This window comes from Eublepharis macularius, chromosome 11, assembly GCF_028583425.1.
Source record: "Eublepharis macularius isolate TG4126 chromosome 11, MPM_Emac_v1.0, whole genome shotgun sequence".
Taxonomy (NCBI): Eukaryota; Metazoa; Chordata; class Lepidosauria; order Squamata; family Eublepharidae; genus Eublepharis; species Eublepharis macularius.
The window spans coordinates 57,226,250-57,251,974 of record NC_072800.1 but is presented as its reverse complement, the minus strand read 5'-3'; the positions used below and the strand labels follow the sequence as shown (position 1 = coordinate 57,251,974).

The 25,725-nt window shown below is 37.8% G+C and overlaps 1 protein-coding gene across 6 annotated transcripts in view; it reads left to right on the top strand.

Annotated features, from left to right (window-relative positions):
* PHF14 (PHD finger protein 14) overlaps positions 1-25,492 on the top strand; it is a 175,027-nt gene extending 149,535 nt beyond the window's left edge. For 5 of the 6 annotated variants that reach the window (XM_054991576.1, XM_054991573.1, XM_054991574.1 and 2 more), the window contains one exon: positions 25,308-25,492. In XM_054991576.1, coding sequence (XP_054847551.1) covers positions 25,308-25,382 — 75 coding nt within the window. In that variant the 3' untranslated portion in view covers positions 25,383-25,492. The remainder of the gene's footprint in view (positions 1-25,307) is intronic. The other variant, XR_008597838.1, reaches the window with a different exon arrangement.
* The last annotated feature ends 233 nt before the right edge of the window (positions 25,493-25,725 follow it).

Here is a 25,725-nt window from a genome sequence, read left to right as displayed (position 1 = left end):
ATGTATTTTTTGTGTGTGATATGTAGACATGGGCACGAACAGAAAAAAAAACGAACATGGAGTTCGTTGTTCTTTGCCATCCACGAACAACGAACACTGATGAACATGATCCTGTCATGAACATATTCGTTGTTCGTGGGGGACAGCAGGCTCTCCTCCAGCCATCAAGATCCCCACTGCACCACTCCCAGAAACCCTACCTGAGCAGGCAGCAGGAAAGGTACCAATAATAAATAATAGCTTAGCCTCAGAGCGTGGCAGCACCCCTGGAACCTGAAGGGGTAGATCCCTATCCCACCACACACAAAGAAAATTCAAGCTCCAATGCACTCACTCTGTCTCTCTAACAGCAGCTGTCTCTCCCTAAAAGCCAGAGCTGGGAGCCCCCCCTCCCCCCGGTCTTTTCCTCTTGTAACAAATTTGGAGCTCCAGTCCACACTTGGAAGGAAGACCTGCCTATCAATCTAAATTGGGCTTAGATTGGGGTTTCCAGGGCAACAGCAGGAGTTCAGACAGAGTTCAGACAATCCCTGCCTGAGTTGCCATGGGATTTGATTGCAGGTGCCAGACTGTCTGGCTTGACAAACAACAACAAATGAGGCTTGTAACGACCACCTGTTTGTTTAGAATGGGGCCTCACGAACAGCTTGTTCGCGAACAGCAGATTGGGCTGTTCGTGGCTTTTTTTTGTTCGTATTGCTGTTCGTGCCCATCTCTAGTGATATGTTCTGTGTTGTGACAAATATGGTCACTCTCTAGCATTTTGTGTTTGCTTCTGAAAAATTTGAATGTTTATGAACATGTCATAATGTCTAATTGCTAGATAGCCTGTGGAGTATTTGTGGAATGGTTTATGTTCCTCCTTCCACCTGATAGTAACTGGGCTGCAGTTCGCTTGAAAAACCGGAGATTCTGAACTGACTGAAAGGGCACACTCATATAAAGTTATGTTACAATTAATTACAATATAACTGAACCATAAATTAATAATTGAGGGAATAACATTTTTAGCTCAATTGTCTTACATTATATGAACAAATAAGAACAATTTTTATGATGTGCAGTTGTTTCCTGTATACAGTCAAAGGCCTTATCAACAGCTGCCCCTGCACTGTGAAATGACCTTCCTCAGATTTTCATTAATCCCTCATATTACAGCCCTTTTTCCATCTCTTGAAAACTCAGTTATTCCAGAATATCTTTGAAGTAGAATTGATTTTTGTCCTTGGGTTTTAATTTGTATTGACTTCACAGGCTATAGGTTTTTGTGTGCTGCTGGATTTTATGGTGCTTTTCATTCTTACGTTTATTTTACCTGTGTTAATTTAATTATCTAAATAAATAAAAGCATGGTTTACCTCATCCCTTAGTGTTGCTACTGCCAAGACTGCATCTTCTCTTCTTTGTATCAGTTTGCAATAATGGTGAGACTTCCGGTGAGCCATGAAGGGGCAGTCCTTAGGGGCCTTCTTATTTGCGGCTTTCAATACATGTAATGAAAGAGAGGTTTTTGTTTGGGGGTGGGGCAGTATTTTAGTCCTGTACCTGTGCATTAAAAATCCATTTATTTATCTCTCTCTTTCTCATTCACATGTGCACATTTATTGTTTTATTGTTAAAAGAAACAAATGTAAAGCTCTTTTATGATGTACAAGAAAACAAAAACAAATATGGTCATGCAAGTTAATTTACTTTGAATGTTTAAGCTGAGGTTGCTGAAATAGAATATTGTTTAAATATGAATTAGTTCAGTCAAAACATTTCCACAAATAAAAGGCATTTGTCTTTATTTAACCTTTTCTTTAAAGTACACTTGGTCCTATTTCTGTTACTCAAGAAGGTATTTAATACATGACTTAATGACATTTGCATTATACAAGAAGATTAACTTTACAAGCTGTGCTATTAATCTGAGTAGCTCTACATACTGACCTGTGAAAGAGCATAATTGTTAGCTTAATTAAGTTAATTAATTGTCACACTCTGGTGAACTTAGTATTGAGAGGAAATTAAAGGCAAACAGAAATCACCATTCTCTGGTTAGAAGTCTTATTTCACAGAATTTTACAATGATGCATTTTCTTCACATGACAGCAGCATCTATTATATAACTACTAGCTTAGCAGCAACTAATATTTAAAACCAGGAATTTTTGTTCACTCTGGCTAATAATTTGACAACCTCTCCAAGATCAGGTTAAGATATTCTTTGAAAAATTTATGGTAAAATTGCAATGTGTCTTGGGATAACTCACTCACATTTGTTTTAAGCATGTCATGCTTTTGAATGGAGCAACTGCATACAAGAAGTTACTTAACAAAAATACAGGTTCTGTTCATAGCAGGTGGATCAGAAGAAACCTCATGCCCTAGTGTTATCTGTGTTGGCTTGTGAATATGGTGAACAAGCTCATTTTTTGACTGATTTATTTGTATGGAGTTAATTAATTTGTAACTAATTTGCTGCTATTCAGCTCTTTCTGTCTGACTCATAACAATTAAAGAAAAAGTTGTATGTTAAAACACAAAGAATATAGTAAAAACATAGTAAAATAGAAACATGACCCTGTCAACAGAAATGAGTCAATCAGTTCAGGTGACTTGCAGCAAACTGAAGCTGCCTTGTATTGAGTCAGACCATTGGTCTACAAAACATCCTGTTGTCTGACTGGTCTCCAGTTGGAGGTCTTTCATATCACTCACTACCTGTTATTTTAAGTGGAGACTTTCTGTAAGCAAAGCAGATGCTCTGCCACTGAGCTACGGCCCCTCCCTACCCAGGGGGTCAGTTGCAAAAGGGCCTCCTCATTCTTGCCTCAGATCAGGGAGAAGAAATTCCTTTAGGTACTGTGGTCAAAGCCAACACCTTGAGTTGGACTGGGAGGCAAAGTGAAAACCAATGTAACTGTAATGGGGAAAGTGTTGTATATCAATCATGTTTGGTTTGAGAAAGAACTCTTAAGATGTTGAACTAGTTTTTTAAAAAATATATATATTTATAGAACTTTTTTCATTACAGTAACAACAACCAAGAAAAAACATGATATAAACATGAAGCTTCTAAATTGTCTTCAAGGGCAACCGCACACAGTATATGTTGCACTCTGGGTGCAAAAAGGGAATCTTTTTAGTCTATTGTACACACATTTCTCAGTTTCACCACAGTAGAAGGGAGACATGCCCAAGAGAGGTACAAAACAGAGAAGGGAATCAGGATAGAAATAGTACAAGCAGTGAACAATTGCAACAATAGAGCTGTAATTTGCATGTGAAAATCCAAGAAAAACCAATCCTCTTTGCACAATCCTAGTGTGCTTTAAAGCTAAATGTATTTATTATTATTATTTTTATTTATTCATTTATCGTCCATCTTTCTAATTGTAATCCAAGGCAGATTACACAGTGCAAGTGAGATACAATATAATCAACAGCTAGGACATTCACTGAGCAAGTACCATAATGAACAACAGGATATTTATTGAAACAGATACAATAGGATATGGCAGCAGGAAATTTGAAAACAAGCATAAAGTTGAGCGTAGAGATGAACTCTTCTGAAACAACATATAATTAATTTACATGACACGTTAAGCAATGTGGAAACTCCCTAGTGGTGCTTATCTGCATTAGCAGACAGTACCCAATAGCATAGCATATAGTTCATGTCCCTACCAAAGCATCTCTCTGAGCTGTAATCTGGGTAGAAAGCCCTCCTGAATTATTCAGTTTTGCATAGTTTGTGGAAAGCTAGGAGAGTGGGAGTTTTCCTGACCTCCTCAGGGAAGCCATTCCACAACATGGGGAACCCCACAGAGAAAGCACATGTGTGAGCAGATGTTGATTTTGCCCAACTGCAGGGCAGTATCTGCAGAAGGTGGTGTTCAAATGAGTGAAGCTGCTGTGGTAGAACTTGGGGCAAGAATTGGTCTCATAGATATGAGGGGCCAAGTCCATGGAGGGCTTTGAATGTGATAGTCATGACCTCGAATTGAGCCCAGTAACTGATGGGAAGCCAATGGAGTGACTGCAGAATGGGAGTGATATGCATGCTCTGTCTAGTTCCTGTGAGTAAGCAAGCTGCGTGTTCTGTACCAGCTGAAGTCTCCAAGTTAACTTGAGGGGAGACCTATGAAGCGTGCATACTTGTTACTGTGCCATGAATCCTGGTGGCTAGATTGGCTATGTCAAGGTAGGGGGCCATCTTCCAGGCTAGTCTGAATTGGAAGAAAGTCTTTTTTGCAGCTGCATTTACTTCTGTAGAAGTAGTGCTGGGTATAGTATAACTCCAAGGCTCTTAATTGAGTCTGCCAGGGTCAACTGAACCCCATCAAAGATCAGAAGCACAATGTCCTCCAAGATCTCTGCTTTACCAACCAGCATCACTTCCATCTTGTCTGGGTTCGGTTTCAATTTGTTTGCTTTCAGCCTGTTGATGCCTGCTGTCAAGCAGCAGCTTAGTATCTCTACTGCATCACCAGGGGATTTGGATAAGGAGATATAGAGTTGAGTATCATCTGCATATTGATGGCATCCAATTCCATAGCTATGAATTAGTTCTGAAAGCTTTACACAGAGGTTGAATAACATTGGGGATAAGACTGTGCCTTATGGAACCCTACAAGATAATTCCCACAGTGAGGATAATTGGTTTCCAATAGCAACCCTTTGACTCTGTCCCATAAGAAATGATTTAAACAAATCCAAGACACATCCCCTGATACCTACTTCTGCCTCCAAATGCCTCAACAGAATGACATGGTCTCCTTATCAAAGGCCGCAGATAGATCCAGGAGGAACAATAGTGAAGCATGGCCTTTGTCTACATTCAGGCGCAGGTTATCAACTAGAGCCACCAGGGCCATCTTCGCCCCATAGCCTAGACTAAAGCCAGATTGAAAAGAGTCTAAGGCACCAGATTTGTCAAAGAAGGCCTGGGGTTGGTCAGGTACTGCTCTCTTAACCAGTTTCCCCATAAAGGCAGATTAGAGACTGGGCAATAACTGGCAACATCATTTTTGTCTAAGGATTTTTTTTTAAGTAGTGGGCAGATGACCACCTCTTCTAAATTATGTTCTTCCCACATCACTAATCCAGAGAAAACCAACCCAAAGAGAGGAGGGGATACCCATAGAAGGACCAAAAGTTGTAATAGGATAAACATGGAGAGATTTTTGACAAGATGACAAGAGGAGACCATAGCCAGGTGAGCATACTGAAATCACAGGATTCCACACACTCCCTTTCCACAACCACTACAAGCTGAAATCACTGGACTCTCCTTGTAAAGACAGGTAGAGTACGATTTTCTCCTTCTTCTATTCTGCTTCCCTTCTTGGAATTCACTCTCCTCATCTTCTAGTCCTCTTTGCATCTCCCTCACTGCCTCAACTGTTCAAACCTCCCTATAAGAGAGGAGTTGGCCTGATGAACAGAGTTCGTGCACAGGATCACAGAGGGAGAGGCAATCCTTCAAGTATGTGGATCTCAAGCTGTGAACAGGTTTAAAGGTTAATGTCAGCCCAGAACCAAATCCAGAAACACAGCACAAATCTGCTTATCCATCAGCAAAATACCCACAGGCTCTTCACCCATTGTGCCAGTGACAAAATTACCACATCAACCATAGTTCCCTCTTGACTTTTAGATTTTTTTTACCAGCCTCACCTCTCTCTTACCTGAAAGCAGCTTTAGCTTGTATATTCTTAATAATCTGACCATGACATCATGGCAATAGCCAGGGACAGAGATGGTTGCCTCTGGAGGTTTAGTTAATATAGAGCTGTTTGTCCATGGAAGGTCCCATTTAATAGTTTAATATAAACAACATGGGTGAGAAGACCAAATTGTGGAGCACCCCACATGTTAACTCCCAAGGGACCAAAATTACGATTTCAGAGTTCCCATTTAAAGTATTAATTGAAGTAAGGCCAAGTTACAAGTACACGTGTGTTCATTAAAGCAAGCCTTCTCTCTAGACTGTCTTCTAAATATAAAAATAATAGCCACTTGCCCAGCTGAACACAAGCAGGCATCCTGAGCTAGTAATCTGAGAAGTGGGGGCCCTGAGTGCAGAAGAGGTAGATAAAGGAAAAGGTTTATTAATATCCAGCGACTTGCCACTGGTTCTTGTATGCAAAGTCTTCATTAACCAGAATGTTATTCGTTTTGAATGTGTTGTGCCCTGGCGTTTACTCAAAAATTACATTATATAAGTCTATCGTCTTCTGTCTTGAAATGAAATTCATTGTGGTAAAAATAGTTATCATTTGTGTATTACAAAAGTGGTAGCTGTTGTGTTGCTCAGTAACCTTTGGCACCTTCAAATTAAAAGCTGGCAAACATTTCATGCCCTTTGCTGTTCTAACAATAACATAAGTAACAATTATTCATTCTCCTGTAATGAATCATTTTTATCAGTATCTTATGTCTCTTCTGTATATATAGAATAAATATTTATGTTTTCTCATTTTTCTGAAGTAGAAGATACAGACAAAATAGGTTTGAAGTGTCAGCTATAATTCATTGCTTGCAAAGAACAGTCTTATTCTGATACTGTGTAGAAAGGAAAAAACTCTCTAAATCATTTCAGTGGCAAGCTTATAACCAAGATAGCATCAGCATTTTCCTCCTTGAAAATATATCCACCATAAATTAAAGAAAATCTTCTGTATTAAAATGTGTGTGACAAATTTAACTCCATCATTGCCACATACATGTGGAGTACCAAGGAATTTGTGTATCATTTTAAAAGGACAAATGAAAGTTAAAATAGATTTGTAGTCTGCTGTCCAATTGGTCTATAAATGATACACCCAAACAAACTTGGTTGTTGAATATAATGAATTACATACATCATTAATTTATTTTCTCAGCCGTATTGGAAGTATGAATTTCTTTGACCGCAATTCTGTAGAAACCAGCTTTTGTATAGCTGAGCATATATTTTGTATGTAACTGGGTTTTTAAAATGAAATATGCCAGTTAGAACTCTGACATCAGATCTGAGATCCCTGTTGTCTCATTTCAGATTTCTTTTTTACTATATTTTGATATAGTATTCAAATATAGAAATCACAATATCTTTTTATAATGTTTTTTAATGTTTAATGTATATCGATCAGAAATAATACCACCGTTAGAAACAATCGTCATAAAGATTTTCCCACTTAACTGTTTTGAAGTCAGATTCTCAAAAATACATATGGCCTGATGTCATTAAATTTATTGTTTTAAAATGATGGAAACATTGGCCATCTTTTAAATAAATTAATTTTGTGTCAGTCTTCTGATTTGCCTATAGTGTGTTATTTTACTGATAATACCTATGTTCCATAGTCTATAGAAGCATACATTAATTGTGAGTGGGGGTGCTATTCTCAGATTCTGAAGGATGATTTGTAATTGACTGATGAGGCAGGAGAAGGTATTTTGCAAAGGCTTAAAACACACTTCCCTTTTCACTCATCTTGTGGTTGTAGCTACTACATCATGTGGGGGATCAGGAATCAAGCCTTATTGTTCAAGATGGCATTAAAGGCTGGTGGTGGTTGTTAGAGAATGCATTGCCAGGGCATGGCAGGAAGTTGTGCTTTATGCTGTATTCCTGAATCCAAAGAGCTACTATAGGTGTACCTGTGAAACAGACACTGCTCATCCAGACTTAGTTGCTGGACTAATAACATGGATTGATTATTAATCCATGGTCAGTGTGTGCAGTTTCAGCAGTCTTTCTACAGGAATGAGGCTGGCCTTTAAAGCTCATGATTTTTTACCCTCTTGGTCTACTTTCACAAGTATGGTCTTTAATAAAGTTAAATCTTTAGTATCTCAGTATCCTTTCAACAAGTGGTCATGATCAAACGCATCTTTCTCTTGTTAATGAAAAAAAATAGTACTGTAATTAATGTTCTTAGTCTGGCTATGATTTTAGAAAATGGTCCCTTGAATTCTAATTATTGTGAGCAGAAGTCCTTTTGTAGAAATTGGTTTTCCCGACTTCCCTCTTCCTGCTAAAACCTCCCAGACTCCCTGAAAAACTACTGTTGAGGATCAGGAGTTGTGTGATGTGATACAAAAGGCTGTTACAGAATGGGGGGATGGGGATTGGGGCTGGGGATTCTCTTGCATGAACATAAGTTGTGTCCAAGCCAATTTGTTTTGAATATATTGTGGAGGTTTTTTTTTTTTTTTAAGAAATTTGGTTTGCAGTTTTATGCACCTACAGCCACAAAAGTGTGATGACACAAGTCCTACTGTAGCTTTAGAAAATGGAGTTCTGGGTCTCTGGTGACAAGAATAATATAACTGATCATGTGCTAGTTTCTGTTTTCAAATTGCATTAGCATTTCAGTAATGATAAGAATACTGTTAATGTGATGCAGAAAAATTAATTGCTATGATAAGGCAATGAAACCTGTTTAATAGAGCATAATCAGTAGCTTAAGTTTTCAGCATACTTTTATTCTTCTGTAGGATTAAACATGGCTATGTTAATGTCTGCTTAACTATGAACAAATACATTTTAAGGCAATACATGAGCAAGGAAGTATTTATGTGCTTCCTTGTTGAGTGAAAATGGTTAGTGTATTGAGATTTCCAATCTTGTAGTATATTGGATTTTTTTGTGGATATATAGGAATGGCTGTTTTATGAGTATACGGTAGAGCCATAACCTTTACATGTGCATGTTTGGTATTTTATGTTGGTACTACAGTCTGCTGAGACAGTGGAGCTCCAGTCTTTGACTTCCTCATAATAATACTAGATGAATTGTAAAGATATATGAGAAAGAGAAAATCTGCCAGCATTCTGGTTGGCTGATATAACTATGTATATAGCATAGCACAAAGTGTCGATGAGTGGAACCAGGGGACAAAAAAGTTGACAAAGCAAAATATGTGTCCTGCTTTTCTGAATTCCTTCCCTTGCAACTCCTCCCCCCTCCACATACCTGGAAGAAAAGATACCTCTGTCCTTGCAGTTGTTAATTTTCCTCTTGCAACATGTACGTCTGGAACATGAAAACAAAAGGAAAATATGAGGACCAAGTAAATAAATATATATATATTAAAATGAAAGATCATCCCACATACAAAGGATCAGGGCAGCTTATGAATCAATGGTTTGGATTGCATTACTAATAACAGGTTAAACAAACAGCAGGTCAGAACATACCATAACAACTTGGCATTGTCATTTGAAGTGCATTCAACTGTCCCAGTGAAACCACTCGTATCAGTTGAAATTATTTTCTATTGGGAGGCCATATAATTAGGGAAAACATGCAAAAGTGAAATAGTGCTGGTTTTTGTAATGGTAGTGAAAAATGAGAACAATTGTTATAATGTAGAATTTATTATGTACTCTTTCTGTTACGGGAGTATATAACTCAAATTACAAAGAAATTGTACTTTGCTCTGGATCCTTATTTACTTGGCATAATTAAATTCTACACTGCATGCACAACACCCAAATTGTTTAATTCTGTAACTGTCTTATTTGTGGCTACATATGTTGTTTCAAAACTGTACAAAAGCATTAGTAAATAACTAGGTTCATAATGGCTGTGGGCCAGAGAAATCATGTGTAGCCAGCTCTAACCAGCTACTGTGGAAAGCCAAGAATTGCATCGCAAACCATTGAATAGCTAACAGTGGGAATTCATTGGCTGGACTTGGAAATACTCCCTTGCTGGATGGCATCCAGAGTATAGGATGGACCAGTGTCTGTTCTTTGGCTTTGACTTTGACACTTGAGCAGGAAGTCGGTTTTCCAGTTTAGATTAAAGCTACGATTGGTTGGATTTGTGTGAAAGTAATAGAGAACATTTGAAGGCACATAACATTTATAATTTTCTGAAGCTAGGTATTACATTTCTACAAGTGAATACCTGAAAAACATTGGCGTATGGCTGTAATAATTTCTTGCATGCTTCTTGCAAGTGTACTGTGTATGTTATAAGCACGCCTATATACACGTGCACTTAGCTGTTTTGACCTTCATGAGTAGATTTGCTGGAATAAAACCTTTCACAATACAGCAGGTTGAGTGGCTTCTTTATGAGTAGATTGTCTCTCAGGGATGCTTCCAAGCTTGCTGTGATTAGTATTGAGATGCTAGTCTGGAATGCTTCTTCATGACTAGAACCATAAGGAGAAATCCGCAGAGAATCACAGCAAACTCTTGCCCCGTTGAAGTAATTATGTGACCACTTTTCTTTGGGCTCTTCAGTTAGACCAAGTTGCTCTTATTTTGTGTATTTAACATTAAGCCTTGTCATGGATATGGCTAGAACTATAAGGGAACAATTGCTGGATATGACCAAGAAAGTTATTCAAGACACCTATGCACACAGAAACAGAATTAGCCTGGCCCCATAACTAGATAGGCCACAAAGGGAGTCTAGAGGCCTAGAATAAAACAGCTTTGGAGGGGGCATAAAGCAATAGAGTTACACAGCTGTATTACCATATGTAGATTAGAAGAGCCATCTAACTCATACAAATGTATACAGTGTACCAAGGCCCAGGTGCAGGGAGTACCTAAAAATGGCAGGAATGTCTAACTTCATAGAAGCTGGCAATATTATAGATGTACTGGTGGAGGCTAAAAGATATTCAAATGTATGAGAAACTTGTAATAACTAATTCTACATAGACTTTGTTAACACAAAAACCCTATAAATATGGCAAGCTAAACTGACAGAGAACTTCTTCTTAGAAGGGGCTCCTCCTTCTTAGAAGGGGCTCCTTGCCTGTGACCTCCTCATCTTCCAATAAGATATTTTTTGGACTCATGTAATCGCTCTCTTTAATGGTCTTTATAATTTTTATAATGGATGATATGATTTTCTGTTGATCGAGTTGTTATTAAGAATGCTAAGTCAGCATGCTATAATAATAAAGTCTTAAAAATGAAGCAGAGACTGGGTATAGTATACCCAGTATTGTATTACTTGTATTACTTGTATACTATACCCAGTAACAAACGTAAAATATCTGTGGTGTACCTCTGGCCAGGAGTTAAATGATTTGATATAGAAATTTTATTAGACGCTCAGGGCTTCTTAAGTACATGTTTATATCTAAATCAGGCCTGACCAGAGTCATCCAGACCAACCTGCTTTGGAACTAAGCATGTTTAGTCTGTTCTTAAAGTGAGATCTGCTGGCAGATTACAATTTGAAGGTTCCTTTGGAAAGAGAATGTGCTTTATGCCATTGTCCATAATGCAAGGATTTCTTGATTACCTGAATGACAGGGCATGATGGCATAAAAGTTTGCAATGAATTGATTAAACTTAAATGTAAGTTATTTTGGATTTCACAAGGTCATTATATGAAATAGGTGACCATAAACCAGTTGTTAACTCTCCTATCACAAGTTGAAAGTAGTACAGAATTGTACACTAATTAACATACTTTCTAAATAAAGAAGAAAACTAGAAACTTTTGTAGTATTTCATTTACAAACATTGTTTGTCGATGGCTATCTCCCCTCTGACACTCTCCGGATATAAAGATGAGCCTGACTTTTGGTGGACTTTTAACATTTATGTCACAGATGAAGTGTCAAATGAGATCTCTTGAGTGTTTTGCCTGGAGGCCGGGAAAGAGATGAAAAATGGCAAGGTTTTTTGTTGTTGTTTGCTCTTTATAATACCTGTGGTATTTATCCTACATGGTCTCATCTCAGCAACTAGTAATGACATGAAAGATACTCAATTGCACAATATATAACAAACCTTCATTTTTATTGAAGTTTCTGGTAATATCATAGCCCCAAGAGTAAAGACTGAGTGAATTGTTAATGTCATTTTAAAATTGAATGACTGCCATTATTTGTGAATCTGAAGGTGAAGTTAATGCATATTTAGCATCAACTTGTATATATTCTCTGTGACGGAGTTGTCCCTTTTTTCTCATTCAGCTATTACAGCTTCCTTGCTGGCTTCATTATTTGGATGATATAAGTATAGTATTGCTAAAAACCACTTTTGGAAATAAAATGTTCATAGGAGCTCATGGGAAGAGACCGTAACTCAGTGGTAAAGTTTATACTTTCCATGAAGAAGATGCTAGATCCATAGGGATTTGCACAACCCCCCCCCCAGTATTTTGGGAATTTGGGTTTCTGAAATACCATATATATTCGGTATTCCCAATTATCAGGTCCAAAAATATCAGTATACTATTCAGATTTGGGTTTTATTCAGAATTTATAATATGTTCAGTTCCATTATTCCCTATGAGAGAATTTTTCTGGGGGTTGGAAGGGGCGACAACCAAGCTACACCAAAATTACAGGAAGCCTAGTCATGCCTGTACACTAAAGACCTCCCAATTTTCGAGACGATTGGGTCTCTGGGTCAAAGACAGAAGCCTAAACAAGAGCCTTGACGAAACACACAAGAGCATCCACACTGGCCAAGCCTTCCAATGTAAACATAACCAACAAAGCCCAATAGAATCAATGTCAAACCAGAGAATCCCAGCAGAACCAAACTAAAGCAAGGGATGCTGTTACAAGGCCAACAGAACCAGTGTCACTCACAGGTATCAGACAGAACCAAGGAGTAATGGAAGCCCAACAGAACCAACATCAAGCCAGAGAACCCAAACTGGCAAGCCAGTAGTACAAAGGCAGCCAGCCAGATTTGGCAATGGCATACAGCAAGCAAGCAACACTGACACACACACACAGTAACGCTGCCTTCCTTCCCCCTCTCCCTATAGGCTGGGAAACCTGCAGATGGAGGGAAAACAAGGTGCTACAACCTTTAAAATGCAATTCTTGAATATTCTTGGATTTATATGGATAATTTGGGAGTGTAAATACTGGTTTATCCAGGTATACCCGAATAAGACAGATATCTGGATATATCTGAATAATACCAAATTGGTATTTTTGAGGTATGTTTTTAAACCAGATCTACCAAAACACATACCCCTAGTCTCCAGTTCAAGGACCACAAGTGGTAGGTGTTGGGGAAGACTCTGACCTGCAGAACCACTGCCATTCAAAGTAGGCAGTATTGAGCTTCATGGGTTAATGGTTTGATTCAGTATAAGAGCATATGTGTATTCAGTTGACACTTGTGGACATTTATTCTTTCAAACATAACTAAATTTCTCTACGAGACTCTAATGAAAGATTTTATTGAAGGCCAAGAGGGAGGACAGAAGAATTAGAGGTTATCTTTCTCTAGTTTTTATGCAAAGGACAACCCAATGCTGCTGATAGTTTTAAATTAACAGTAAATGACCTTTACATATGAACAAAGATAAATCAGATGTTATGCCTAATGCTTCTGACTGTGTCCTCAACTGGATGTTTCTAATCTAAGTTGTAACTGCTCTGTTTTTCTCTTTCTTAAAAACTTAAGTTTCATCTATGGCATGTTGCCTTCTCAAGCCTTCTCATTGCCAACTATAGGATCTCCAGCACTGACCTCATGCTCTTTGTGCTACTTCTGAATAATGTTACTGGCATCGTTGTTGATGTGCAAATTTTGCATGAAGCTCCTGTGCTGTCTCATTGGTCTTGCTTTCTGCTTTTCACACAATGCTGACTTTGTGGAGTGGAGGAATAAATGGAGGAAAGAGTCATTCAAGGAAGTGCCTGCTGGGTCCTTGATCATGCAGATGTATTTGGCCCAGCTTAAATGACTACAAGAATCTTAGAAGTTACTACAGTTCTGCATTGCACAAACTCTTTACTGAGTACCTGTCATCACATATTGTTCTACACTTTCTAATTGATTGAGGATCTTGGAATCAGAAAACAGCTCATGTAAAGGAATGATAAAAGATCACCAGTCAATTGCACATATCTCTTAATTCCCACCCTCCATCAGTAAATGTCTCAGACATGGAGATTCCTTTACTGGCTATCATGGCTAGAATTTTGGAATCCTTTCAAGCCATCTAAGATAGTTGCCCCCACCATATCTACTGATCAGAGTTAATGGTTGTAGTACAAGCTTCCTTTTTATTTGTCCTAAAAGTACTGCTAGAGAGCCTGTTTGGTGTAGTGGTTAAGAGCGTGGGAATCTAATCTGGAGAGCTGTGTTTGGTTCCCCACTCCTCCACTTGAAGCCAGCTGGGTGACCTTGGGCTAGTCACAGTTCTCTGGAGCATTCTCAGCCTCACCCACCTCACAGGGTGTTTTTTTGTGGAGATAATGATAACATACTTTGTAAACCACTCTGAGTGGGCATTAAGTTGTCCTGAAGGGCGGTGTATAAATTGAATGTTGTTGTTGTAGTAGTTGTTATCACATTCCAAGTTTTAGTGTTCTGAAAAAAGAGAATCTCCTACACTAACTTCCATCTTATCTCCCCTTTCACTCCCCGAACTAAAATGTCATAGCCTGTTAAGTTTTCTATAGAAAAAATGCTCCAACTAGCTGCCCGTTTCTGCCCCTTTTATTATTTCTATGATTTCCCTTTTTTTTTTTTTTTTTTGAGATAGGGTTGTGGGTGGGGTGGTACAGGATCCCCCTTCCCAGATGTGTGCTGTCTGCTCAGACCCATCTTGGCTAAATTCGTTTTGGCAACCATTTTAGGATCTAATAATGCCATACTTTGCATAAGGTGAGGCCAAGGCTCTCCTCAGGCCATGCTAACAAGTGGCCATAACTTTGGGCAGGAGATTGATGGGACATCTGCATGCCTGTCCATCACCACAGGGGCTTGCAACCACCTAGATCTATCAATGTATTCTCATCAGTAAGGACAAGTCTTCCTGAGCACAAGATCTAATTACTATCAAGTAGCCAGGTGGACTGACACTGAGCTTAATTCTCCCAAATTGGTTCTGGGTAAGTGTCCCAGTCCAAGTTGGAGAGGCCATGCGAGTCTAAGAATACACGTGAAAGGGAGCACATGTGGTAATGGCAAAACTGCATATAGTGTTCTAAAGCTGTGAGTGTATATACACAGGCTTTCTCTATGATGGCCCCTATCCTGTAGAATAGCTTGCCTGAGGAGGTCAGGAGAGCCCCCACTCTCCTGGCTTTCCATAAATGATGCAAAACCAAACTATTCAAAAAGGCTCTTTACTCAAATGGGAGGGCTGTATTGTAGGGATGGGGTCTCAGATGCTTCGCTAATGAGTTAGGGACCATAGAATTCATAACTATATTGCCTTACATATTATCTAATGCTTTAAATAGGTAGTCCTATGTACCACCAGTGCTCCATGTTGTCTAATGTTAGTCCTAGAACTGATTATGTTCTGTTTCAGTATTTTTCCACTCTGTATAGGATTCTTTCTAATACTATGTCTTTTAAAATTGTATCTATTTACATTATGGCATTGTTTATGGAAATGTCCTTGATATTGTATTGAAAAATACTCGATATTGATTGTACTAATCTCGTACTGTGTAATCCGCATTGAGTCTCAGTGAGAAAGGCAGACTATAAATGACAAACAAACAAACAAACAAACAAAAGAGGTTGAATGCCAATATGTTTGATACTTTAATTTTGGTGCTTTTCACATTGAGCACACTTCCCACCGTGAGCTTTCCGCTATGGGTTGAATCCTGCCAGCTTTTTTGCTCAATCTTGCCCAATTCCTTCCCTTATTACAACCCCCCCCCCTTCACACATGGCTTTTGTCTATGCAGGCTACGTGATCCCTGACAGAGCCTTTTTTAAGGACAAAGGGACCCCCCTCCTTCCTTTTCACTAGTGGAAAAGTTAGTTGGATGCAACCTTAGGACCTCAAGGTATATTTCCTGAGTAGTTACAATCACATTAAAATATAAATGAAATCAAAATTGTTTTATTTTGTTTCACAATTTATTATTTTGCATTTTCCCTGAAGTACTCTCCTGTTCTGTTGCCTGTAACAGAGAATAGATGGTTTGCCATCTTGAATACTTGGGTGCCAGTAAAAAAATGATGTTGAGCATTCCCTTATTTTCTCCTTTCCCCATTTTAACCATATCACTAATTTACAAGGGATTCATACTATAAAGAAGATTCTAAATACTGCAAAGCTAATGCTGATAGTATTGTTCCAATGTCATGCATATTTTATCCAAAGTCATTACATGCTTCAGGTCTATATTCTGCTTCTTGTATTAATGAAGATTTTTCCTATTTTTACAATAGTCCAGGGTTTTTTTCTTTGTAGTTGTAGATATTAATTTCCAAAGTAATGCAGCAACATATACATCTATTACAAATGTCCTTTCTTCTAGCATTACATTATATGTGAGGTAACCTTATCAAAATACCATTAGGTGGTTCCCTACTCGCTACACTAGGACCTGATAAATCACTTGCAATACACATTCCCAGTGTTTTTTAATTGGAGGGTACAGCCGTACTTCATGTAAAAATAAAAACAAAATCTTAACCTACAAAATGATATTTCAGAGTCAGCTTTAATTCATTTTATATGCACTGTTGTGTTTTTGATGTCCTGTAGTATTGATGTATAGGCTTACTGACATTCATTCATGTTTGAAACTTAAATTAAAACATTTATTCACCATTTCAAAAATATAGTTCAACTAGGTTCTATGTTTTGCCATTTTACAATTTCTCCACTGTTAAAAAAAACATCATTAACTTATCTTCTTTCATTTAGTAGTCTTCTAGACAGTCAATATTTGCAAGCGTTTTTCAGATTCTGCCAATTCATAAAAGTAAATTATCCTCAGTAATTTACGAAAATGCCTGATCTATAAATTTTCATAAAATGTGGATTGGTGCCTTGCATATCTGAACCATTTAAACCTATTGCAACCTTATATACTCTTACAAGTATGAAAGGTATGCTTTCCCACATATTACCTATCTAGATGGTTGAAATGATGACTCAGCATAGGCAACAGAAGAAATTTGAAAGAAAGATAATAGTATCCTGTGGCATTTGAAATCTGTACAGTCCGTTTAACAACATATGCAGTTCATAAGAACAGAAAATTATTTCTCAAGACATTCATTTTTGAAGTGTTCTGCCTGTTTGGGCTAACTTTTTGAGATCAGGCCTACTGCAGCAGAGAGGTTAAATTTTTAGTTTATTTGTTAGGCTCTTTATGTAAGTCTTTTAGGCTCTCTTAGGACGAGTTCAAATCCTTTTAGTTTCATGGATTTGCTGAGAATCCATGTTAACTAATGTGCTTAAATGTACTGTAGTGCTTTAACCTTGATCATATTAAATATGATTTTTTTCTGTTACATAAAACAACCTTCAGTTCTTTCTACAGTAAATTTAATGAAGCATTTCCTGTAAGTTCATTTTAGTATCTGTCATTGCCCACCAAAATGGGAAGTCATTGTAGAATCATAAATTAATTGCCCTTTATACTAAATGAAATAAGAATTCCAAATATGCAACATCAGGAAATTTAATTGTGTTCCTCAATTGCTTATCCAATGCATTGGAAAACTGAATCAAGACAGAAGAAAGCAGCCAAAGGTTGCTAAATGTAGCGTATAACATGGATTTTGAACTTTACTTAATGATCTGAATGTTTATGACTATGAAATAAATGCACCATTTCAAGAATTACAGTGGAATTGTAAAACATTAAAATTCTAATTAATTTTGGTCAAGACCATGCATTATGCACATTTTGCCTAAAATGGTTTTTTTTCCAATATGACCAACATTTCCAGTAATTGAGATAAATTCATCCTCCTCATGCAGTGCTGGTATCTTTTATAGGTGGAAGTGAAACTATAGTTTCATTGTGATTCATGGATACTCCTTTTAATTTGTTTATACGGACAGGAATTTTTGGACTGAGTGGAAGTACAAACATGTATTTAATGTGATTATGATGCAACAGTGTTACATTGACTGAAGTCTAGCATTAGATGGGTGTTGTACCCATAAACTCTAGGATTCCTAGAGCACAGTCTGATCAAAACACAACTCATAGAAAAGGGATTCTCAGTCTGACTCCCTCTTCCAAGATGATAATAGGTATCTGCCTGAAGCTCACAGTTTTAGGTGGGGGGGGGCAGTTCTAGATCTGGAACAGGGTTCTTGCTCTCTCTCTCCACTATGTCTCCACAGTTATGGGCTGTAAGACTCTTCCACCTAACAAGTTACCTTCATGAGGAAAGGACTGTGTTCCAGTCCCAAAAGTTCCAGTTGTCTGAAGAGCAACAATGCAGGCATCTAGTATGAAGTCCTGGGTTTCTTCAAAGGAAGTTTGTCAGGTCTTAGGATAGCAAGTCCAAAGAGTTTCTTCTTTGTCCCAGCCTTCACTTTCCATTCATGGCATGAGCGGAGCAGAAGAAGAAGTTAGATAAGTAAACAAGGCTCTCCCAAAACTACTTCAAATGTATTCTACATTAGAAAAGCAAGGAAGAAGTAAAGGGCTTAAGTATCTCCAAATTAGCATGACAATTTCATCCAGTGAGACAAACTGAGGCTCTCAGCACCATAGACAGGAAGGAAGTAAACAATTAGGACATAAAAACAGCATTCCAGACATCTTTACATCTATACATCTTTATGAAAAAAATCTGGGATCTGGAATTCTGTCTTGGGTGCAAAGTGAGCAGAATAAAACAATTCTCCTGCACTAGCTGTCAGAAGCCATTGCAGGTGGAGAGAATGGGCTACCTAGAATCCCAAATGTCTTCCACTAAGTTCTGACAGTCCATCAAGATTTGTTGCTTTTCCCCTGGGGAACCATATCGCTGCCATTAAAAACTGTTTATACATTGATGTTGGTTGCTTGGAGAACATACTTTCTATGTGTGCAGAATAAAGTCTGTGAAGAAGCATAAATTAAATTGGAAAAAAACACATTTGGCAGTAATTTGCATGTTTGAGGACTTCAGTTCTGTAAAAATTAACACAGGATGGCAATGAAGTTCGTATATGTGCAAGACAATGCTTATATTGATTTTTATATAATGAATGTTTCATGGGTCCATAATCCTGTAGGTGTTTCTGATGTATTGTTTCATCGGAATGTGGCTTAAATTAAATGGATTTGTTCCTTAGTTTATACAGATACTTCTTGAGTGATGTATCTTCTTAACTACCCTGCACTGAGGCAGGAAGTGGGATTAAGCTGAAAGGGACATTTAGGAACTTCTTTCCCATTATGCCTCTCTGATTTCAAAAGTAAGCAAATAAAATGTTCCAAACAGCAAAAGAAGTCTCATATTTCTTTCAGTAAAGTAGACTTGGCTGTACTTACAAGGTTCCAGTCACCACCTGCCCAGCTGAAAATCACAACTGTAGTGGCAGCTGTCCAAAAGGGCCACTCTGTGGAGAGACTTCCTCCAAAGCTAAAGAGGAGAAGAAACAGATGGAGACTTCAAGAGCTGGCATAAAATCCTAGAATGGTAGTGAGCAGTAAATGAATTCTGGCTTTGAGGAGTCTGCAGTAGTACACACGTCCCTTTTTATTGGAATTAGAAGCAAGTAAATGGAAAATACAGAATTTGGCAGACCATTTTTTTAAAACTTGAAGTTTTTGTATCAGCACAAATTAAAGAAGCTCGTTTTTGAGATAAACATGCAGGTGTTCATAGACCCTAAAAGGTTCTTTATTAAATCTAAAAGAGTAATGCTGCTAATCTATGTGGTCTTACATTGCCATCTAGAGTACTGTGTCAGTATTACGTAACTTAAATACTCTTCTCTATGTTTTCCTTCAGTTTTGGGTAGCTCTTTGTGCTGAACAAATGAGGGTATGTGGCTGCATTCGTTAATTGAGGTCAATTCTTACTTGCAGTAAAAGGTTACTTTGCTCATAGTCTCAATTTTAAAAACCATGAGATCTGAAATATTCATTGCTGGGAAATTGTTTGGGTTTTGACAGTGAGAATTAATGGAGATACACAATGAAAGGTAGGATTGTCAGCTTCCCAGTGGCCCCAGAGGGTGCATTTTCTTGATGGCTGGTTCAGAATATTTCATGAAGTAAATGTCAAATGTGTCAAGCTTGTCACTATGAAAATGATCCATGTAGCAAGGGTCTTCTTTCCTTGGGAAACAAACAGCTGCCTTATCACTAAATAGATGCGGTGACAGGAACCTGCCATCTATCATAAGAAATTTATATTTGCTTGTAATATCCAGTGCTAAAGAAGTGTTCCAGTCATATTCTCTTACTGTGCTTCATTATAAGGTTTGTCAGCCACACATTTTAATGGAGATAACATGAAATAGGAAAAGACCCCTTGTGCAATTGAGAGTTCAGTGTGTTCTCCGTGCTGATTTAACTGTTAGATTTGATTTATCTCTGAATCTATTGCCCTTTGAGCACACATTCTTTCAAACTTGGCACATTACATTAAGCAGGTAAGAAATCTGCAGTCACAAAAGAAAAGCAGAATGCAAAATCTGTGCCTTCTGAGGAAACAGTGAACATTTTAACAAGGAACGACAGTGTAGTGTCTATTACATAACTACTAAAATACATTAGTGGTCCTAATATAGCTCATGTTACAGTGTGCAGAGCCTGCTTAGGGAATGCATATTTGGCCATCTACATAGTTCTTTATGAGAATGTTGAGATGGGCAGAAAATAATTGGGTTTTTCTGTGTATATAAGATTATTCTGATATTCAGATATAACATTAAGTGCCCATTCATCTCTGAAGGGGGCTTTACCACATTTTCTTTTATAATCAAAGTTCTACATTGTGTGCTATTTTCACTCGCAGTTAAATTGGTTTTTTTCCCTCATCTAACCTCTAACATTTGGGTTACTCTTTTCCTTTGCAACTCAAGAGTTTCAATTGCTACCCTGTTTCTGCAGTTTATTTCCTGATTGTTTATAGTTCATGTGCCTTCCTCAAGATGTTGCAAGGAAATATGGAATTTTTAAAGCATTCAGAGTGGAATGTTTCTGGGAAATGGGATCACATAAGCATACCCCTTTTCCCCAGTGTATTTTTTTCTGTTGCGATTGCCGTGTGGAATGTAGTTGCATAGGCAGCTATTAAAGGCACCAGTTGGGTGTTGTTTGTCCAGGCCCACAGATTTCTCCTGGATGTTTTGCACCATGCTGTGAATCTTTTCTTTTTAAACATGTTCCCTATTGTACAGTTCCTGCAAGAAGGCAGTCATTAGCCATAGTTTTTTAAAGATGTCTAACAGCAGCAGTGCCTATTCCACAAACCAACACTTGCACTATTTCATGAAGTGTTCTGTTTCTGATGATTCTTTCTTCAAGTTTACACATAGTCATCTGATTTAAGGACAAAAAAGATTTTTTTTAAAAAAAAAAGTCATGGTATAAGTGCTTCCAGGAAAGCTGTGGAAAAGCCACACAATAGCCAGAGTGACTATTCATGGCAGCAAATTGAATGCAGATGGTCACAAAAAAAGCTGCAGTATGGTAACTGAACCAGCGAAATTAGGCCATGCAGAAGGGGTTTTAATGAGAAATGCTAATGTGAGAGAAGGTTCTTTCTTTGGTAGGGTGTTAATGCAACAGGATACTTTTGTGATAGCCCTGATTAATAGCTGAGAGGACTTGATTAACTGTCTAATAGTTAATCTCTTTCTAAGTACTGGGTAAGGCTTTTCTCTGAAACTGCTTTTATCCTCAGTAAATATGGGGAGGTTAGGCATAGTCCTATTCATTCCCCTGGCTCTCCTGCCATTGTTGTGGTCATGGGCTAAGAAATATGCTGGCTTATTCATGTAAAGACGGAAGAAGAAAAGCTGGTTCTGGTCTCAAATTGGGGGCGGGGGAAGGTGAAATATGGACCAAAACTTGAGGCAGCTTGGTGCAATAAACAGATTGCCCTGAAACCCTACAATTAAGGTCAGTTGACACCTAAAACTTCTACCCAAGTGGACCATCTTGAGTTTTCCCAGCTGTCCCCATGAATGAAGAAAAACTATTGTGTGGACCAACAGATTACTTGTATCAGTTACCAATATCCTACTGGCAATGGACATCACTGCTAGTATCAGTGATCTGTTGGGTACGTACATTAAATCTGGCTCTGCTTGTCTGCTCAAAAAATACGCTTACTGGCCCTGTGTCTCTGCTAGTCAATGTGTGATGGAACCTGTCTTCTCTCAAGCTAAGATTTGACCAAAAGGACACTTGGTTAGGATAAGCTTCCTCTGAATTTGATTTGATTTTTCAACTAGAAAACTGACTATATGGAGACACAATAAGTCAGCTGCAATGGCACACACATATATACACAGAACTGACCACTGGGCAGGGTCTTTCCCTGTCATTGCTTTTCCCTGCAAGATTTCCTTTTTATGCCCCTTAAGCAAACAGTAGGGCTCTTATTATGAGCAAATCTGATTTGTCCCAAATACAAGTGAATGAGTAAAGAAACCCTATACATTAACTCCTAATCACGTGAGTTCCTTTAGGATAAGAAGCTGTTTCGAATGTTGATGGTAATTAGTATAGCAAACACATTAAACGTGTTTAATCTTCAGTCTGTTCAACATCATTCCTTGATAATTAGCCTAAATAGTCCATTTAGCAGAAAGTTCAAACATTGCTAATCACTTTAGAAACAGTGCCAGTTAAATATTTTGTATACAAAGAGCTACTTAAAAGCACAGTGAAAAGTATTATCCAAAACTTCAGTGGAACTCTAATATTGCAGGTCTGTGCAGTTACTTGCACAGATATTACACTAATTTCATTGCCACATATGTTTGAGAAATTGTAAGTGGGATCAAAATAATTAGGGACTAGTAGTATACACAATACTGAATTGCAGGTTTTGGCTTCTAGATGTTAGGTTTAAGTTTTCAAGTGGATAGATACTATTTTATGTCAAGTTTGCAAATCATTGTAATGTAGTTTTACTCTAATATTATGTATAGGAACATATTTGACGCAATACAAAAGTCTAATTTACTACTCAGTTTCCATTGGCTCAGCATAACTAGTTTATGTGTAGATCTAATTATAGCAATTAAATCTGTATTTTAATAGCCTGCAAAAATGTTTAAAAATTCTAGAAGTATGCATATAATTAATGCATTCACCATTGATGAGAGTAGTTTACAATGCGCTGCCTGCATATCATGTTCCAGCTTCCATAATTAATTATTTTGAGGTCACCATTTAACATTGTGCACAAGCGCTATTCATCTCTATGGATACTGGCATTGTGATGTCACTTCATTTATTCAGGGGGCTCCAAAGAAGCTTGCCATGAATTATGAGCCCAACTTCTAGAGCTGAAGCTGTAGAATATTGTAAGCATACGGTTGCCTGACATGCTCATGTTTCCTATTTTAGACCTGACTGATCTTCAGATAACATATGGCGGTACAAGTAATTGGAAAATTGGCAGACCTGTCAAGAAACCTTGCTAGATGGGACAAAAATACGATGCTGTAGCGCATAAAGTGTCTCTGAAGTTAAATTTATTGTCTTTTATCAAATGGTGAAGAAAACATATATGGTCTCCAAAAAATGAAACACTTCTATTCAATGGCATATGCTGTTCAAAAGTAATTTTTAAGTACAAGGAAAGTTGTTGCATTTTAAAAGCTGTTTAGTGAAAAGTTCTGACCATGATCTAGAGAAACATGCTGAATGCTGACTTGTTATTTTAAGGCTTTACCAAATTCCCTCCTTTTGGAATTTCTTGAAGCAGCTAGTAAATTTATTGATTTTAAGGATAAAACAGGGTTCTATTCACAGCAGCGCCTGGATTATTATAGGAACTGGAACGTGCATCTTAAACCAGTACTTAAATTTTCTTCAAAGAAACAGAATTATGAATATATCATAATCTTACTACTGGAGTTCATGCATGCTAGATGCATGTCCATCTTAACTAGTATAAAGTTGGCATGATTGACTCATGACTTGGTTCCCCCACTGAGGGTATGAAAATTTCCATTAATGTTAAAAATCAGGGGTTTTTTTTTAAAATCTTCTCTGGACCCATCTGATTCTAATAATGGGAGGAGGCCTGAACTTCCTTTTCCATTCTAAGTGGTCACATGGCAACTTCAGGCTCTCTTATATGAAGTAGATATTCTGGACTCATTTCAATTTAGCTTCTTACCAGTTTCAGGTCTAAATACTTTGGTTACCTTAGTGGAAGAAGAAAGAGGAGGCATGACCCAGTTAACTCTTCTGGGCTCCTAGTAGCTTTCAAAGTCATTGATCATGGTATCTTTCTGGATCACATGTGGGAGTTGGTGTGTTGTAGTGATTCTGCTCTTATATCACAGGTAGATTCCATAAAGTAATTTGGAGATAATACTGTCTGACACTATGACAGTTGTTCTGCAGAGTCCCACAGGGTTCCATTCACTGAGAAAAATCACCTGAAGCTGTGGCATGAGATGTCCACAATATGCATAGACATTCAGCTCTGTTTCTCCTTTTCATCAGATACAGGTATAGCAGTGAGGTCCATCCATAGTAGACTGGATGAAATTGAATAAACTTAAATTCAGTCTAGCTGCCTTGAGCCATCATTTAGTGATGGGAAAGGCAGAGTATATAAATTATTTTAACAAATAAATACTTGAGTTGCATATGGTTGGACATAGGAGCACATGATGGGGACCCCAGTCCACCTGAAAGGTAAGATTTGCAGGATAAGTCTGTGTGATCCAGACTGGCTCCATGTTGCTTATGTGGTGACATAGCCAGACTCATGCTTCACAAGAGGCATCAGGTGAGCCCTGCCCTAGACAACAAATATCTTACTCCTCTACTGTATGCCTTCATCACTTCTTGGCTTCAACGATTTTAATGCATGCCACATGGAGCTGCTCTTGAAAGACTATTTGGAAGTTTCAAGATGTCGGGAATGCTGTGGGCAGTTACTATCCAGGACTGCATGCCAGAAGCATATTATGCCAATTTTGCAAGAGCCCCACTGGTTTATATTTGAGAGACTTCATCTACATGAAGCACTGAATTATGGTCCAGTAATGAGGTGCTATTATTGGGTCCATGAGATTGTCATATATTCGGAATTGTGCAGTCTTCATAGCTTCTATTCTGTAGAGCACCTTCCTTAGGGAAGGCAAACAGTTCTATACAATTTGTGCTTCTGTTCTATTAGGGCATTTAAGTTTTTATTGGACTTTTCAGGGGGGTTTTCTTATATTGTTTTTTAAAACACAGTTTCTTGTTAGCTTCGTCTGTTATTACGTTATCATCAGTATTGTTTGCTGATTTTGTTACTTTGATTGTATGCTGCTTGGAAACTGTAAACTTAAAAAGTGACTTATAAACTGAAAATAAATATGTCACACAAAACAGTTGCCTAGAAAGGTATGTTTCACATACAAGCAACAGTGCTAAATGTATTTTTTCCCAAACGTTCAATAAAACATCTCATATTCTTGTTTTACAGGAGGATGAAAATGAAATGGATGGAAAAAATTCACCTCCAGAGCCAAACATGGAACAGAGAAATATGAAAAAATAGAAATTACTGTTGTGTCTGAAATATTTTCAAGTAGTGCTACAGTGACTAATGTGTCTCATTGTAAAAATTAAAGAACATTGTCAATAAAAGACATTGGAAATTAAAATGTATGTTGCTTTGGGGAATTGTTTAATTGGCTCTCAGTGACATTTATGATTGTATGAAAACATACATTTTCAGCACTCAAGAGGAAAACTATTCTGTGTATAAAAGCTTTCGAGTTGTGGGCAGAAGGGAAATGCAGTCCTCATTACTGCTAATTTTTGCTATATTGGCATTCTTAATTGCATAGTTTTAATATGATATACTGAAAGGCCAAACATAACTCAGAATTTGTCCCATC